This window comes from Anser anser (genome assembly GCF_964211835.1).
Source record: "Anser anser genome assembly, chromosome: 28".
Taxonomy (NCBI): Eukaryota; Metazoa; Chordata; class Aves; order Anseriformes; family Anatidae; genus Anser; species Anser anser.
In genome coordinates, this window is record NC_139749.1 from 4,242,627 (window position 1) to 4,259,071 (window position 16,445).

Consider the following 16,445-nt stretch of genomic DNA (forward strand, 5'->3'; position numbering starts at 1 on the left):
CCCTCCCCCCCCGCCCTCCTTCCTCCTCCGCCCTCGGCCCGCCCTCCCGGCAGCCGCCCGGCCGGAGGCGCCCCGGCACCGTGCAGGCCGCGCCGCTCCGCCGCCGAGAAGGGGGAAACCGGCGCGAAACCGGCGCGAAAGCGGTGAGGGAGGGGCTGCGGCTGGGGGGACGGCGGCCCCGCCAGGCTGGGATGCGGGGCCGGGGGGTGCCGGGAGGGGCTGCGGGAGCGTGCGGGGTGCTGCCTGCGCCTTGGGGTGCGATCTTGATAAGCCCGTCAGTGCCGGGGATTAAAAGGATGTCATAGAGTATTAGTAGAATGTGATCATTAGTGATGTGAAATTAATTAATGGAATAGTTCCATTTGGAAGTGGGCTACAAGGATCGCTGAGTTCAGCTGCTGAGTACTTCAGGACGAACCCAACGATGAAATAAGCCATTAAGCACGTTAACCGACTGCCTGCTAAACACGGAGGCGTCAGCGGCCTCCCCAGGAAGCCTGTTCCAGCATCTAGCCACCGTCTCGGTACAGATGTCCTCTTCCTATGGCCCAGTCTGAGCCTTTCTGTCTAGTTCTGTTCCCAAGCATCCTGACACAGGGTGCTGGGGAGAAGAGGTGAGCACCTCCCTCTCCACATCCGCTCTTTTTCAAGAAAGCGTAGAGAGCAACAAGGTCGCCCCTCAACCTCCTTTTTTCTGAGCCTGATGAACGCGGTGTCCCCATCAGCTCCTCGCAGGCCGTGCCTTCCAGCCCGGGGGTGCTGTACGGGGAGAAGACGCTGGCTCCGGCTGCACGGAGCGGAGCGGGGCTGGCCTGCTGGCCGTCCCCAGGGCTGCGAGCCCCGCACTGGCGGAGCCGGGGAGTGACTGGCGAGTTCTGGACACCGGCGGTGCGGGAAACCCCAAGGGATTTTGTGACAGAAAGCTGGTCTGACCAGTGGGTTTGGTCTGGGGTTTTCTCCTGGCGAACAGGTGACACGACAGCCCTCCTCCTGCGGAGGTATCAGAGGTGCTTTGGAAAAGAAGCAATAAAAGGAGGAGCTCAAGCTGCTGTTGGGCCGCCTGTCCCCGGGAGCGGGTGACTGGTGGCATCCCCGGCTCTCCAGAGCCCCTCACCTCACCTGCCGCAGGGTCCCCGCCATGCAGGGCGGCTGGGGTGATTCAGTGTGCCCCAGGGCTTTGGAGCCTGTTTTTCTGCCTGCTGGCGCGTCGTGCCTGGTAGGACGCTGCCCCAGGCTTCCCGTGGGGCTGTGACAACTGTGGCTGGCCCTGTGGGTCACCAAGGGGGCTGGGCAGTGTGCTTCTGAGCGCGATCCTTTGCAGCCACACCAGGAGCATGTGTTTGTTCTTATTTCACCTCCTGTCTCCCCGCCGTGTGCTACAAGAAGCCTCAGTGGCGTGTGTGCGCGGGACGGTGTGGACCAGCACCTGCCGGGCTGTTTCCGTGGCCTCTCTCCAGCAAAGCACTTAAGCATGTGCTTCAGTTTGGGCACCATGCTCTTCCTTGATCAAGACCAGTCAGCTGTTGAGGGCTAAGCGTGTGTTTAAGTGCTTTCTTGGCTCTGGGCCTGAATTCCTCTTTGTTTTTGTGCTGCGGCTCTAGCCGGAGATGAGCACATTTACAGGGCTGTTTTTCTGCTTCCTACCTGTGAATCATTTTTGCGTAAGTCAGGGACAGCCATAGCTCGGCGGCTGGGCTTGCAGTTTCCATCCCGGTGGTGGGAAGGGCTGCGAAGGGCTGGTCAGAACTGTACCTTCACGGTGCTGACTTTTGTGATTGTTTTTTGGCAGGGTGAAGCCATTCCCCTTCCTTTTGGATTTTCTTTACTGAATGAAATCCCTTGGGACTGTGTGACTTCAGTTCTTGCAGTGAGAATGCCTGGCTCTTTGGATGCAGGAGCCTTTTTACTGCTTGCTTCCAGCACTACACGGCAGCTTCTTTTTTTTTCAGGGGAGGACGCCATGAAATGTTTTAGCTGGACTGGTAGCATATAATCCCTAGATACAGCCCTGACCTACCTGCACTAATCCTCCCTGCTTGCTTGGAGAGGTTAGGTCCGGCCCATAAACAGACGGAGAAGGGAATGTCTCAGAGAAGACGAATCCTTCCTTGGGGCTGGAGACAGCCCTGGTGGATTTTTTCCTCAGCGCCTTGCAGCTTTGATTAGTCTGGGATCAGACTCATAGCATGCTCTTGGCAGTTAACCTGAAGATCCCTTGTTCCTGGGAGCTTGGGGGTGCTTCAAGCAAAGAGCGACCATGTGGAGTGCCGGGCTGGAGGCAGCTAAAAACCCGTTTTTATTGCTTCTGGCCTCACAAAAAGAACAGCAAGGCCGTGGTAACAAAGCCACCCGGGGCTTGACTACTTTTTTTTTCCTGGGGCGTTTGGGACGCAGAGGCCAGAGGGTCGATTGTTCTCGGTACTTCAGAGCGGGGGGAGGCAGTAGCTGGGGCAAAGGGGCGAGGGCCGAGTCACAGGCCAGGTGCGGGGTCTGGCGAGGGGCTGGCTTCCCAGCCCCGCCGCCGCGCGTGCTCCAGCAGCAAGAGCTGCTCGGGGTGGCGAGCGGATGGGCTTGTTGAAAACCTGCCCGGGCTGGGATGTGTTTATTGCCATAACACCCGGGAAGGGCAGGATCTAATCACACGGCTTTGGTACAAACACAACGAAGCCACCCTCTCCCTGCAGAGCCGACAGTTTACAGGATTGTAGCTTGTTTTATTCAAAGCTGCCGTTGGCCTCCGAACCCAGGGGAACCACAGGCTGGAGAGCTCGGCACGCCAGTTCTCACTCTGGCTCTAGGGCTCGCTGAAGCGAACGATGGGCTCGCAGGGACGGTGGCTTCGTGGGGACTGCTCTGCACGCGATGAAGCAAAGCAGCAAGCTTGTGCAGCATCCGGGCCGATTTTGGGAGGGGGAAAGGCTGGCGGCAGAGATGCACGTGGTGCAGGGAGGGTTAGCCAAGGACTCATTTATGTTGGAAGATGACTCAGAGCCACGTTAGGGAAAGAGCCCATGGGCTCTAGCGTCCTGCTGTCTGCTCACCCCGTTTTGGAAGTGAATTTAGCCTAGCGTTTTCCAGCACGCACTGTGACAGCACAGGGAGGTAGCTACAAAAGCGGCTGCGAGCAAAGCCCTAGAAAAAGGTTTGAGAGAAAGGGTTTGCTCAGAGAAGCTCTTTTGTGGCTGGAACCTGAGTTTCTGATTGTCAGGAGCTTGCACCCAAGCCTTTGAGTTTGTCAGTGCTTTTGGGGGGATTTTGCCTCGTCTTTGGATGCTTTTTACTTCTGAATTCCCGATGTCCCATGACGGTGGGTGGGAGAGGCGCAGAGCCAGTGCTGAAGCACTGCAGCGCTTGCTGAAACTCGCCCTCCCACTTGTTTCCCTGGAAGTTTCCTCTCCAGACGCCCTGGAGCCAGGAGGAGGCTCCGCTCCGTAGCACAGATGCGCACAAACATGGTGCGGGGTGCGGGGTGCCTGCGTGGTGGTCGCCGGCCCCACTGGTTGTGCGGGGCCCGGTGGCAAGGCTGTGAGAGGTGGTGGCGAAGCCCCGTGCGGCGGAGCAGCGCTGCTGCTGCTTCCTTCTGCTGTTCTCGCTGCGTCCCCCTGGGAGCTCGCGGTGGCGCAGGTCGCCGCGGGGAGACTTAGCCTTTTGTATTTGCGATTACTTCGCTTTTTCCACGCTTGGCAGAGCAGCATCGGCAAAACTGCTCAAGCGCAGCCTGCGCCTTTGCAATGTGGGTCGGGCTACGCCTGCCTGTTCATTTGCTTCACATTCGTTCCCCGTGTCCCTCTTGGAGAGTCCGGGGACAGCCCCGTTGTGCGTCCTGCCCCAGCCCACGGCAGGGCCGAGCACCCGGCTCCCCGTGGGAACAGAGGTGCTTGCAGAAGTGCCCGTCCCTCTGCCGTGCCCATCGGACTTCGTTGCAGCCGTGAGCTTAGGTGAGAGCTGCGAGGGCCGCGTGTTTGGCAGAAGGAGGGAGAAGGATAAAGATTAAGGACTAATGAGATCTGGTGACTCAGCTGAGGTGTGTGCTTCAGCTGGAGCGGCCCTGGCGCTGTGGGGAGGGGCGAGGGTACTGCAAGACAAGGCTGGGGAGAGACATCGCAGAAATGGGGGAGGAGGGGGGCTGCTGGGGCATCCACCTGCAAAAAATGCACGCTCTCGGGCGCAAGGCTTTCCAGAGGCCGAGCAGAGCTGAATTACTGGCAGCCGGATAATGCACTGGTTCTTCCAACTTGTTTCCTTTTTGGTCCCTGCGCAGGAGAGGCCGTGGGAGGAAACCGGGCACAGGCAGAGCAGCAGGTGGAAAAACCCCGACCAAGCCGGAGCCAGGACGGAGCAGCCTTGTTCTGTTTGTGTAACCTCTGGGCAGGAGAGAAGCGTGTGCGGGGGAAAGCATTCGGGGCTGCGGCGATCCTCAGAGACCAGCAGGGAGAGGACTGGATAAACAAGTTGACAGGACCTTGAAAGACGCGTTTTCAAATCTATCTGGGACTGTCTTTGTTCCACAGGTCTGGGCTGGGATTTCAGCAAACTGACTCTGGTGCAAGCATGTGAGTTAAGCGTTTCAGTACACAGCTTAGTTTGTAACAGGTTTTTTTCCCCTCTTTAGTTGCTAACAGGAGGCAGATAAAATACATATGTGTTCATTAATTTTTTTAAGTGCAAGTTAGAGGTATAATCACCCAGAGCGTGCGTGTACACATGCATGCAGAGCAGGGAGAATATTGCATTTCATCGGTGGTGAATAATTGAACTTGAAGCTGGAGGGAGTGGCAGCCCTGTCTCTGTCTGCCTCCACACCGATCAATAAGTGACAGACCAAGCGCTGCCGCAGCGTTTCTAAAGTCATTTAGAAAACCAACAGCACCAAAACTTGCACAAGAACATCAAAGTGCCTGCTACAGACTTGACGAAACAGCTGGGAGGCTCCCTGAAGAATAAACAGCCTCGAGGAGAAGGACTCGGCCTCTAAGAAATTGGACTTTTTTAATCTGCTGTGCAGAGTCTATCAGAGACTTTTTAGATGAGCATTATTTTTGATTATTTAAGTGAATGTGAAGTGACAGAGAGCAATCTAAGCTCTGCACGCCTGGTGAATGACTTGGGCTCATTACACACATTTTTCTTGGAGTAACTGAGCTTTGCATCCTAAGGAAGCAGAGGTTTGGACCGCAGCCATTACTGGACAGAACTGGGTGCCGTGGTCAGGAGCTTTCCCCTGCCTCCTCGTGGGATCCTTGGCACTGGTGGGAGCTCCACGGCCAAGCCTGCCACCGTGGGAGGTGGCACCAGGCCCGCGCGCCTCTGCCCGTCGCCGCCGGATGCTCTGAGCTGGTGGGATGGAGCTGCAGCCGGAGCAGGGGGAAATACTCCTCGCTACGGGGGACGGTACCCAGTGCCGGGGGACCAGCTCCGAGCTCTGCCAGCTCCCTCATGATGCGGGGGAGGCTGGCGGAGGGGAGGACATCCCAGCTGTCAGCCAGGAGGCTGGCAGGCGAGGCCAGGCGCTGCAGCCGGGCGAGGAGGATGTGCTTGGCCCCAGCAACGAGAAGGGCCCCGAAGAGCAGCAGGAGAGCGAGGACAGCAAAGTCCGGGACTCCCAGGAGGGGCTGCCTGCCCCAGGGGAGAGTGATGCGTCCCCGGGGGGAGCCTCGCGGCCAGCGGGTGAGCCCCCCAGCACCCGCCCTCCTGCCCGGGAGCGGGAGCCCGAGCCGGATTTCTACTGCGTGAAGTGGATCACGTGGAAGGGTGAGCGGACGCCCATCATCACCCAGAGCGAGAACGGGCCCTGCCCGCTCCTGGCCATCATGAACATCCTCTTCTTGCAGTGGAAGGTAAGCAGGGTGGCGGGCACGGGGTCTGCAGGTTCGGGACGCCGGGTGCCTTTCCTGCCTGCGGTGCTAGGAGGAGTGTTCAGGGGTCGCGTGGGGAGCCAGCTGCAGGCTTCAAAATAATACGGTGAGAAAGCAAAGGAGGGTCGAAGCGTCTTACCCTTCCTGCCTCTTCTGGTTTGATTTGTGCTGCTGAGCTGGGGGTTTGGGGCAGGGGTTGGCAGCCCTGGCTCTCACAGGGAAGGGGCAGGGGAAGGCGTCACTGTCCTCTTTTGCTTGCAGGTGAAGCTGCCCCTGCAGAAGGAGGTGGTCACGTCAGATGAGCTGATGGCACATTTGGGTGAGCAGAGAGCAACTGGGGGGAGCGGTGGCTGCCCTGCTGGCCCTGCGGGCTCCTGGGACTGGCAAAGGCTGGCATTTCCCATCCGCTGCCCCACCTCTGGGTCCGTCTCTGACGTTGCCACCCACTGATACCTCTGCCCTTCTCCCCTGATCACACTCCCCATGCGTAGCCCTCAAAGGGATGTTCCCTCGGTGTGTGGAGGAGGAGGAGCTGTGCGCCAGGCCTCTGTTGGGTTGGGAGGGCAGGAACCAAGGGGCAAGGGAATACCAGTGCGGATCCAAGCTCTGCTGGCTCTGTGCGCTGCTGGGCTGCGTGCTCGGCCCCCCCACCTCAGGGAGGAGAGCTCAGCGCCCCAGACTGACCAGCCACCTTTGTTCTTTCGAAGGGGACTGCATCCTATCCATCAGACCCCAAGAGCAGTCAGAAGGGCTGCAGCTGAACTTCCAGCAGGTGAGGAGCGAGGTTGGATGGGGGAACGGATCCATTTTGTTTTTGTGCTGGGTCTCGAGGGACGCAAGGGTGGTAGAGTGCCACGTGTCACCCCGCTGACAAAACGGAACTGTGATTTCTCTTGTGATTTTATCTGCCTTGACATGCCTGTCGGGGGGTGAGGGACTGGGTGGCAGGACGCGGGGTGCCCGGCCTGTGTCCTGAGCGGGACCTGTGGTTTCCCCCTGCAGAACGTCAACGACACCATGATGGTCCTCCCCAAGCTCTCGACGGGCCTGGACGTGAACGTGCGGTTCACAGGTGTCTCTGACTTTGAGTACACACCTGAGTGCATAGTCTTCGACCTCCTCAATGTCCCGCTCTACCATGGCTGGCTGGTGGACCCGCAGGTGAGGCTGTGGGCTGTCCTGGCGCCTGGCTGGGTGGGCGTGTGGCTTGTGTGTGCCTGAGAAGACTTGCCCAGGGCTGGCTGTGGTGCTGCTCTGCTCTCCCCGGGGGACGATGATGCAGGTTTGGCTGCTCTGGTGTCCCCAAGGGAAGCCGCAGCAGGGGCTGTGCTCCCTGAGCAGGGGCAGGACGCTCACCTCCCTCCCCATGCAGATGGTGGCCACCTCCCCGGCTTAAATCCTCCTACCCTTGCCCTCTCCTGTGCTCCTGTGGGTGTCGCGGGAGAGGCCAGGTGCCCGGCAGCCTGGGCTCACTGCCCTGTCCTGCAGAGCCCCGACGTGGTGCAGGCCGTGGGCAAGCTCAGCTACAACCAGCTGGTGGAGAAGATCATCACCTGCAAACACTCTGGCGACTCCAACCTGGTGACCGAAGGTAAGGGCCCTGGGGCAGCCCTCGGCCTGCCGTGGGCACCCTGGGGTGCCTCGGCTCTGCTCTGACATCGCTGTCACCCCAGGGCTGATTGCGGAGCAGTTCCTGGAGTCCACGGCCTCCCAGCTGACGTACCACGGGCTGTGTGAGCTCACGGCTGCTGTGAAGGAGGAGGAGCTGAGCGTCTTCTTCCGCAACAACCACTTCAGCACCATGATAAAGCACAAGGTGTGGCTGTGCCCTGGCTCTGCTCCCTGCCCTGCTCCACTGCAGCAGCACCTGTGTGGCTTCTGGCAGGACCTGGGGGACTCTGAGCTCGGGTGCTTGCCCTTTTGGTGGCAAGCCTGACTATCCCTGTCCCCTCTCCCCAGGGCCACCTCTACCTGCTGGTGACGGATCAGGGCTTCCTGCAGGAGGAGAGGGTGGTGTGGGAGAGCCTGCACAACGTGGATGGTGACAGCTGCTTCTGTGACACCGACTTCCACCTCAGCCATGCCCTGGGCAAGGAGGCGGCTGCTGGGGCACCCCCAGAGCAGAGGCAGGTGGACCAGGTAGGGGATAGCCTGCGGTGGCGGTAGGGGACTGGAGTTCCTTCCCAGCTCCGGGGAATGCTGCGGACCCCCTGCCACGGGGATTTGTGGCACCTGAGCTAGACTGAACCCCTCTTCCTGCCTTTCCCCAGGACTACATGATTGCTCTGTCCCTGCAGCAGCAGCAGGGACAGGGCCCCTCCACGCTCAGTGACCTGGAGCTGGCCCGCCAGCTGCAGCAGGAGGAGTACCAGCAGCAGCAGCAGCAGCAGCTGCGGCCAGCCCCGGCCCCCGCACAGGTATTGGGGTCCCCCTTCCTCACACCTCGCCTTCCCCACCCTAGAGGGAAGGTGAGGCGGAGGGCAGGGGCTGTGTCTCGCCTGCATCCCCAGCCTGCGGGGCTGCGGGGGCACCTGGGTGGCACCCCGGGGTGGCCTCCTGTGCCCCAGCCCTGCCGTCTGTCCGCAGGGCCGAGCGCAGCCGGGGGGCCGGCCAGCCGTGGAGCGGAGACAGCGGCAGAAGGACTCGGACTGCACCCTCCTGTAGTGCCCAGCGGGACCCCCCCCTCCTGGGGGAGCACCAGGCGGAGCCCCCCTGTCTGCGGGGACGGTGCCGGTGTCCCTGGGGACAGCTGGAGGGGGGCAGGGGACGAGGGCTGCCCCTCCTCTCCCGCGGCCCAGCCCCCCCCAATATTTCCAGTGGCCTTAACGTGGGGGTGATGAACCCCCGGGTGCCCCCCTGCACCTTCAGGAGGGGGGGGACTCGCAGAGGGGGTCGGCCGCCCCCTTCCCAGTCGCTGCCTTAACCTCGGCCAATAAAGGACTTTTCGCAGGGCGCCTGCGGGGTGCTGCCGGGGGTCCCGCGCGCGGGGGGGGTGGGGGGTGCGGGGGGCCGGCAGCGGGGCACCGGGAGCGCCCCCTCCGGTAGGGGCGGGGGGTGCAGGGAGGGAGGGGCGGGGCGGGGCGGGCGACCCCCGGGGGCTGCCCACGAGCACCCGCACCGCTGCCCGCGGGTCCCCCCCGAGCTCCTGCGGCCCCCGGGGGGGGGATGCTGGGGGGGGGGGGGCTCCGCGGCCCCGCCCCCTGCCCGCCAGGCCCCGCCCCCCGGCCCCGCCCCCTGCCCCTACGCCCCGCCCCCTGCCCAGGCCCCGCCCCCGCTCCGCCGCCCGGCGCTGGATTGCTCCCGCCTGGCGCCCGGCCCCGCCCCGCCCCGCGGGCTCCGCTCCCCTGCGGGCCGTCCGTCGGCGTTGGCGGTGACGTCACTCCCGCCCGCTGCCTGGCGCGGGGCGCGCGGGGGGGCGGCGGCAGCGCGAGGCGGCGGCGGCGGCTCCGGGCGGCGGCGGCGTGAGTGGGGCCGGGGGGGGGGGGGCGGGGGGGAGCCGGGCCCCGCCGCGACGGGCGCGGGGCGGCCGCCGTCGGCGCTCCGCGGGGGGAGAACCGGGCCCGGGCCCGGCCTCGCGGCGGCGGGGACCTGCACCGGGCCGAGCTCGGGCCCTGCGGCGCCGGAGCGGCCCCGGCCCCGCTGCGGGAGGCTGCGACCGGGGGGCAAAGCCGGGGGCGGGCAGGCGGGCCGGGACCGGGCCGGGCCGGCCTCGCGTTCCTCCTTTCCGCCCGAATCTCGCCATTTTTGCAGCCCCGGGGCGGGGCCGGGCGGGGGCAGAGACCCGGGCGGGTACCGGGCTGGGGCCAGCCCCGGGCCCCGCCGGGCCCAGCAGCGCCGCGGGACCCCCCCGGGGCTGGAAAGCAGCGGGAGAGCCCCGGGCGAAACGGGGGGTGCGGCCCGGTTCCCCCTCCGGTACCGGGGCTCCCAGCCCCAGCTGGGGGACCGAGCGGCCCCCGGGGTTGATCACCGGCCCCCGGGGCTCCGGCGCCCTCCGAGCCGGGGCAGCCGGGGGCCGGCCGTGCCCGGGGCACCGCTGCGGCCTCCCCTGACCCCCCCGCCCCGGGGTCTCGTGGCTCGGGACCGGCCCCGCTCGGCCCGCGGGGTCCCGCCGGCCGCGTTCGCGGCGTTCCCGGCCCCCAGCCCCGGCCCCGCGGGCGCTGCCCGGCCCGTTACGTGCAGCCCGCTGCCGCCCGGCCTTATCGGCGGCCTCGCCCGGCCGAGCGCCGCTTGCGAAACGGGCCCGGCGCTTCCTCTTCCCCGGGGGGGGGGCGGGGGGGGCCCGCTCGGCCCTCCCCGAAAGCCCCGCTCGGAACCGGGGCCCCCGGGGCTGGGAACGGGAGCGCCGCGGCCTCGTGCCCGGCGGGCGGGCGTCGGCGCGGGGAAGGAGAACCCCGGGGCCGCGTCCCGGCGCCGTCGGGGGGCCGCGGCTTTGCTTCGCCAGGCACGAAGGCGCCCGTTGTGCCCCGGGCAAATCCCTCCCTAACCCCGCGCGTCCGGGGGGCGCCGAGCCGCCGGCGTCCGCCCGCTCCCGCCCCGCGGCGCTGAGCGCTCCGGGCCGCGCGTTTCCCCCCCGCGCCTCCCGGCAGCCGGGGACCGAGCGCGGGGGGCGAGCGCGGGGCCGGAGCCGGAGCCGGGCCGGGGGAGGCGCCGCCAGCGCGAGGATCGTCCGTCCTCGGCCAGGCCGCTCCGTGCTGGGGCCGCGCGCGTCCCCCTGGTGCGTTCCCCGCTGACGCTGCAGGAGCCGGGCCGGGGATCGATGTTGGGACCGGGGGCGAGGTTCCTCCCTGCAGCCTGTGCCAGGATCCGTCCCGCTGCTCGGAGGCAGGAGCCCGCCTCGGTTAATGATCACCCGCTGACCTCTCCGGCGCACGGAGCAAAGTCCCTCTGCCGGAGCCGAGCGCCCGGCCACCCTGGGGTGCAGGGAGACCCTCGCTGCCCCATGGACCCCAGCCCCGGGCGGCTTCACGGGGGGCTTGTGGCTGCTGGAAGCCGAGGTGAAGGCCAGGTGGGGCCAGCTCCCGCTGCACTAGGCAGAGGGGTGTCCCCGTTCGCACCCTGCCCGCGCCCCGCGGGATGTGTTCCCATCCTCGGCCCTGCTTCTCTGGGCCGTGCTCCGCTTGCCCGGGGGAGGCGCAGAGGGCAGCGGTGCTGGGGTCCAGCCCTTAGGCACCAGGGATCCTGTTGTGGGCACCACTGAGCGCTGCTTCTCCTTTCAGGCCCGCGGCACTTCCCCCAGTGCCAACCACAGAGCGGTTTTGCTGCCTGAGCCGTGTCTGTGCTAGGGGGGCTCCCCAGAATAGGCCCTGCTCCTGCTCTGGGCGTGGGGTTGATCCTTTTGGGGCTGCCTGTGGACCCGGATGGGTTCTGCGGCGTGGGGCCGAGGTGCAGACTTGCCGTGCACCCAGCTCTGAGCCCGGCTGTCCCCAGCCCCGCACCCAGCTGGCTGGGACCAGCCCTAGGGCCAAGCTGTCCCTTCCTGCCCCGGTGGCTGGTGGGAGGGGACGTCCTTCATGGCCATGTGCTTCTGGGGCACAGGGAAGGTGCCGTCTTCATCGTTTCCTTTTCTTTTTTCTCCCCACAGCATGTTTCAGACCTTGTACAGCTATTTCTGGTGGGAACGGCTCTGGCTCCCGGCAAATCTCACCTGGGCCGACCTGGAGGATCGCGATGGGCGAGTGTACGCCAAAGCCTCTGACCTCTACATCACCATCCCCTTGGCCTTCCTCTTCCTCATTGTCCGGCACCTCTTTGAGACGTGAGTGCTCCCTCCCCGGGTTCCCTGGCCTAGCCATACCTGTACCCCTGGGGATGGGCACGCAGCTGGGGTTGTGCTGCGGTGCCTTAGCCGGGGGAGAAGCAGGGCAAACACCTGGAGCTGGCACCCTGTCCTCAGCCCTGGTGGGGAACGAACCTGGGAGTCCTGAGAGCTGGCAGCAGCACCGTGCAGGCTGGAAGCTCTGTCCACAGGCTGCCGCTAGTCCCCAGCATAGATTTGGGGCCCAGGATCTGCCCCTGGTGGCCCTGCACAAGCGTGGCTTTGTGCATCCTCTGCTGCCCTTATCACGGCGCAGTCGGCTGCAGGCCCCAGCATTTAAGGAGCGATTTGTTGGGCAAACAATGGCAAGCTGAGGCTGGGAACAGACGGGGCTTTGTTGGAAGGGTAGGAGAAGGGGGCGGATACAGCCGTGCCTCTTTGTGCTGCGCCTGGGAGGGGGGCAGCACCTAGTCCAAAGGTGTTCCCCAGCCCTGAGGTGAGGGAGGGAGCTGGGGGATACCCCCTGGTAAAGCCTGCCCTGGACAAGCTGCCTGCAGCAAGGCCAGGAAGCAGTGGGATGGGGAAACTGAGGCATGGAGTAGCTGTGGGTCCCTGGGTGGCTTTGATGGGGCTGCGTCAGCCATGTGTCACAGAAGTGGGGACACCTTGTGTGCCCCTGCTCCTTCCTCAGTTATGTGGCCACCCCACTGGCTGGGCTGCTGAACGTCAAGGAGAAGATCAGGTTAAAAGCCACCCCCAATGCCGTGCTGGAGAAGTTCTATGCTGCCACCACCAAACACCCCAAGCAGGTGAGGTGGGGGGGGGGTGGGGGGGCGCTGAAATGGGCTCTGTGGCTGGGGGAAGGCAAGCGGCAGAGCAGGGGCATCGTGGCGTGATGTTGACATCTCTGCTGCCATTAGGCCGATGTGGAAATGCTCTCCAAGAAGAGCGGCTGCACAGTGCGGCAGGTGGAACGCTGGTTTCGGCGCCGCCGCAATCAGGACCGGCCCAGCCTGCTCAAGAAGTTCAGGGAGGCCAGGTGAGACCACGCGCTCATCCCCGCAGTCACCATCACCCTTTGGGCTGGCCACCGGGGACTGCCATGTCCCTGGGGTGCATGGGGCTGTGGGGGCTCACTTGGCCGGGAGCTGCCCTGGGAGGGTGGGATATGGGGCCAGTGGGTCCATCCTTGTCCCTCCCTCGCCCCGGTGCCCGTCTGAGGACCATCTGCTTCCTTTTTCCAGTTGGCGATTCACGTTTTACCTTATTGCTTTCATTGCTGGCATGGCTGTCATAGTGGATGTAAGTACTGGCCTCTCCTGCACCTGGCCCCGTTGGCCCCCCAGCCTCCACCTAACACCTCTCTCTCTGTCTCTCCTCCCACAGAAGCCCTGGTTCTATGATCTCCGGGAGGTGTGGAAAGGATACCCCATCCAGGTGAGCACCTGTCCCCATCCCACAGCCCTTCCTGCCTTCAGGGGCTGCCTGGCTGATTAGAGGCAGGGATCAGGGTGCCCGGGTTGTGGGATGGTCTCTGGCACCCGTGTGGGTCTGCCTGATGCCCACAGAGGGGGAGTGAACCCCTGGCATTGCACAGAGCACCTCTGGCAGCCACGTGTGTTGGCTGATGCCTGTGGAGGGGAGATTGAACCCCCTGGAATACAGGGAAGATCCCCTGCAACCTGTCCCTTGTCTTTCAGAGCATGCTGCCCTCCCAGTACTGGTACTACATGATCGAGCTCTCCTTCTACTGGTCCCTGCTCTTCAGCATTGCTTCTGATGTCAAGCGCAAGGTGGGCTGCGGGGCTCTCTGGGGCCAGGCCACTTGCGGGGCTGGCAGATGTGGGGTTGTCTTGGCAGGGCTTTCTCCATGTTTGTAGTGGACATTGGAGACCAGACCAGCTGTCTGGGAGGATCTTGGAGGGGGTCTTGGAGTCAAGAGGCATGTCAGGGAGCTGGGGGTTGGAGCTGGGTCAGTGTAACCGTCCTCCCTCCCCCTTTCCTGGGCGCAGGACTTCAAAGAGCAGATCATCCACCACGTTGCCACCATCATCCTCATCAGCTTCTCCTGGTTTGCCAACTACATCCGCGCAGGAACGCTCATCATGGCCCTGCACGACTCTTCCGACTACTTGCTGGAGGTACGTCCCCAGCCCCACCACCGCAGGCATGGCCGTGGCCACCTCCTGTGTCCCCTCCCTGCCTCTCACCCTGTGCCCTTCAGTCTGCCAAGATGTTCAACTATGCTGGCTGGAGGAACACGTGCAACAACATCTTCATCGTCTTCGCTGCTGTCTTCATTGTCACCCGCCTGGTTATCCTGCCCTTTTGGTGAGCGTTGTTGCTGGTGAAGGTGTGGGGAAACTGAGGCATGGGATGGGAATACCCACAGGGTGTGGGAGGCCAGTCCCTGCCGTAACAGAGCTAATTCTTCTGCCAGGATCATGCACTGCACAGTGGTTTATCCACTGGATCTCTACCCCGCCTTCTTCGGCTACTACTTCTTCAACTTCATGATGGCGGTGCTGCAGTCGCTGCATATCTTCTGGGCCTACCTCATCATCCGCATGGCCCAGAAGTTCATAACTGGAAAGGCAAGACAGGGGTCTGGGGGTGGCCTGCAGCCCTCATCCTGCAGGGAGGTGCTGCTGCGGGGGCTGGATCTGCGCCTGTCTTGTGCAGCTTGGGACGAAGGGAACGGCGTGGGTCTGCCCCGGGTAAAATGTGGAGGCTGGGGGTTGCATTATTGGATTTGGACCCCAACCTGGGAAGCTGAAAGGCTTCCCAAGTCCTGTTACGTCCTTGTTGGAGAATAATTGGGGTGGAGAGAAAACTGGAGTGGTTGGGATTGGGGAAACTGAGGCACGGCAGGAAAATGTTGCCCTGGCCCTGCTGCTGCTGACTGATCTGCCCACTTCTCTCCCCCCACAGGTGGTGGAAGATGAGAGGAGTGACCGCGAAGAGACAGACAACTCGGAGGAGGAGGAGGAGGTGGCGAAGAATGGGCCCCTGTCCAACGGCCACCCGGTCCTCAACAACAATCACCGCAAAAATGACTGAGCACCCTCGCCCCGTGTCTGCACAGGCAGGGGCGGCTGGGGGCCCTGCCGGAGGCCAAACCCGTGAGATGTCAAATCCCATCATGCCACCCTCACGTAGCACCAGGGGCCCCGTCCCCTTCATCCTCTCCCCTCCCTGGTCCGGCAGAGCAAACGGGGACCCTGGAGAGCCCATCTCGGCCTCCAGCTCCCTCCGTCGCCTCCTCCGGAGGGGCTGCAGCTCTGGGGGTGGCAGCGGTCGCTGCTTCTCCGTGTCACACTCACCCTCGATTCCCTTTCTGCCTTTTACCTGCTGCCTTAATCTGCCGTGGTGCCCCGGGGCAGGCAGAGTGCAGACAGCTCCCTCTCCAGCTGCCAGCACCCCTTGGGGATGGCTCCTTCCCCTCCCTGCAGCCCTGCGGAGCGGCTGTTGCTGGAGAGCCCAGCTCCAGCCCTGTGCAGAGCCCGAGCCCTGCCCCGCGTTAGTCCCCGATTTCTGACCATCCCCCTCGCTGGAGGGGAGCGTGTTCTGCAGTTGGCGTTTGTGCCTCTTCCCGGTGTGCAGCTGGGCCAGCTCTGCCTTCAGGGATGGGTTTGGGCTCTGTGGGAGAGGTTCTTGCCCTGGCGCCAACCCCGTGAGAACAGTTTGGAAAAGCCCCTTCCCTGGCCTGTGCCTGGCTTTGTTGCTGGCACCAAGCAAGGGAGGATCGAGATCAAGCTGGGGGGGGTTGGTGGAGAAGTGGGCACAGACCCTGCTCTGCCGCCCTCGGCGATCTCAGAGGAAGGAGCAGATGAAGTAGTCCTGGGTATTTCAGTGGCTGAATTGTTAGACAACACTATGGAGCGCTCGGGAAGGAAGCCGTAGGATTTAGTCACTACTAGTGTCTCGCAGAGGATTTTAATCCGCTCATTTCTCTTCTGTAAATGGGTTTCACTTGCAGAGTCTGTCCCTCTCTGTGGCCTCTCCCGGTCCCTTCCCCAGCTGTAACAGGACAAATTTGTGATTGATTTTTGTTTCTATTTATTTGGAAGATGGAAGGAGCCAGTCCTGGCTCTGCCTCACGCATCCACGTGTCTGCTGGGCGCAGTGCTGGATGCAGCAAGACCTCCCAGCACGGAGGGGTGGGGGAAAAGGACCATTAACCAACATCAGACCAAAATACATTTTTGTTTTTTTTTAAGAAAAAAAGAAAAAAAAGTTAAATATATTAAAAGTTAAAAACTAATAAACATCGGTTTAAAAAAAAAAAAAGGCCTGGGAAGCATCTGTGGCTGGAAAGGCAAGCCCAGTCCGGGGGGGGTGGGCATGTAGGTTTGAAGGCAATGCCTCAAGCTTGATCCCTTTAGCTTTCAGTAGGGCAGTGCTAAAACTGGGCAGAACTGAAGAGTTCTTTTTTTTGGGGGGGTTGGTTTTTCTTTTTTTTTTTTTCCCCCTGCTCTGAAAGTTGTCCCCAGCTTCAGAACCAGCTTGGTGCTTGGGCTGGTGCTGCTTCAGCGGACTGCTGCCCTGCGTGGGAGCCCTGGCCCCACGGTGCGGAGCAGCTGCCTGCGTTGCCCCCATCAGGAGCACAAAGCTGCTATTCAACGGGCCTGTAATGCCGGGACTGACCTCACAGAGGCCCCAGAAAGCTGCCTTTTTTTTTTTTTTTAATTTTTGAGTTGTGCCCCGCCCCCCCCCGCCCGTTCATTTTGGGGGGGGGGGGGGGTCACCTGTGTGAGTGCAGCTGCACAGGCTGAGCACTGCCCTCAGTCTGGGTGCCTGAGGACGCAGCGGTGGCTGGAGCCCTGCCGTTAGGG

At 63.2% G+C, this 16,445-nt stretch overlaps 2 protein-coding genes across 4 annotated transcripts; both read left to right on the plus strand.

Moving 5' to 3' along the window:
* The first annotated feature begins 3 nt into the window (after positions 1–3).
* On the plus strand, positions 4–8,809 carry MINDY1 (MINDY lysine 48 deubiquitinase 1). The gene is made up of 10 exons (XM_083813399.1): positions 4–143; positions 4,262–5,837; positions 6,117–6,174; positions 6,563–6,627; positions 6,858–7,016; positions 7,344–7,446; positions 7,529–7,671; positions 7,815–7,994; positions 8,126–8,272; positions 8,442–8,809. The coding sequence occupies exons 2-10, from the start codon at positions 5,343–5,345 to the stop codon at positions 8,517–8,519; spliced, it is 1,428 nt and encodes a 475-aa protein (XP_083669525.1). The 5' UTR covers positions 4–143; positions 4,262–5,342; the 3' UTR covers positions 8,520–8,809.
* Positions 8,810–9,159: 350 nt separating this feature from the next.
* Positions 9,160–15,900, plus strand: CERS2 (ceramide synthase 2). 3 transcript variants are annotated; one of them, XM_083813411.1, is made up of 11 exons: positions 9,160–9,316; positions 11,437–11,610; positions 12,302–12,419; positions 12,531–12,649; positions 12,855–12,912; positions 12,997–13,047; positions 13,311–13,403; positions 13,623–13,751; positions 13,835–13,941; positions 14,051–14,204; positions 14,542–15,900. In XM_083813411.1, the coding sequence occupies exons 2-11, from the start codon at positions 11,438–11,440 to the stop codon at positions 14,668–14,670; spliced, it is 1,131 nt and encodes a 376-aa protein (XP_083669537.1). In that variant the 5' UTR covers positions 9,160–9,316; position 11,437; the 3' UTR covers positions 14,671–15,900. The 3 variants fall into 3 exon arrangements, with proteins under 3 accessions (XP_083669537.1, XP_083669536.1, XP_083669538.1); XM_083813410.1 differs by lacking the exon at positions 9,160–9,316 and adding an exon at positions 10,353–10,569; XM_083813412.1 differs by lacking the exon at positions 9,160–9,316 and adding an exon at positions 10,628–10,860.
* The last annotated feature ends 545 nt before the right edge of the window (positions 15,901–16,445 follow it).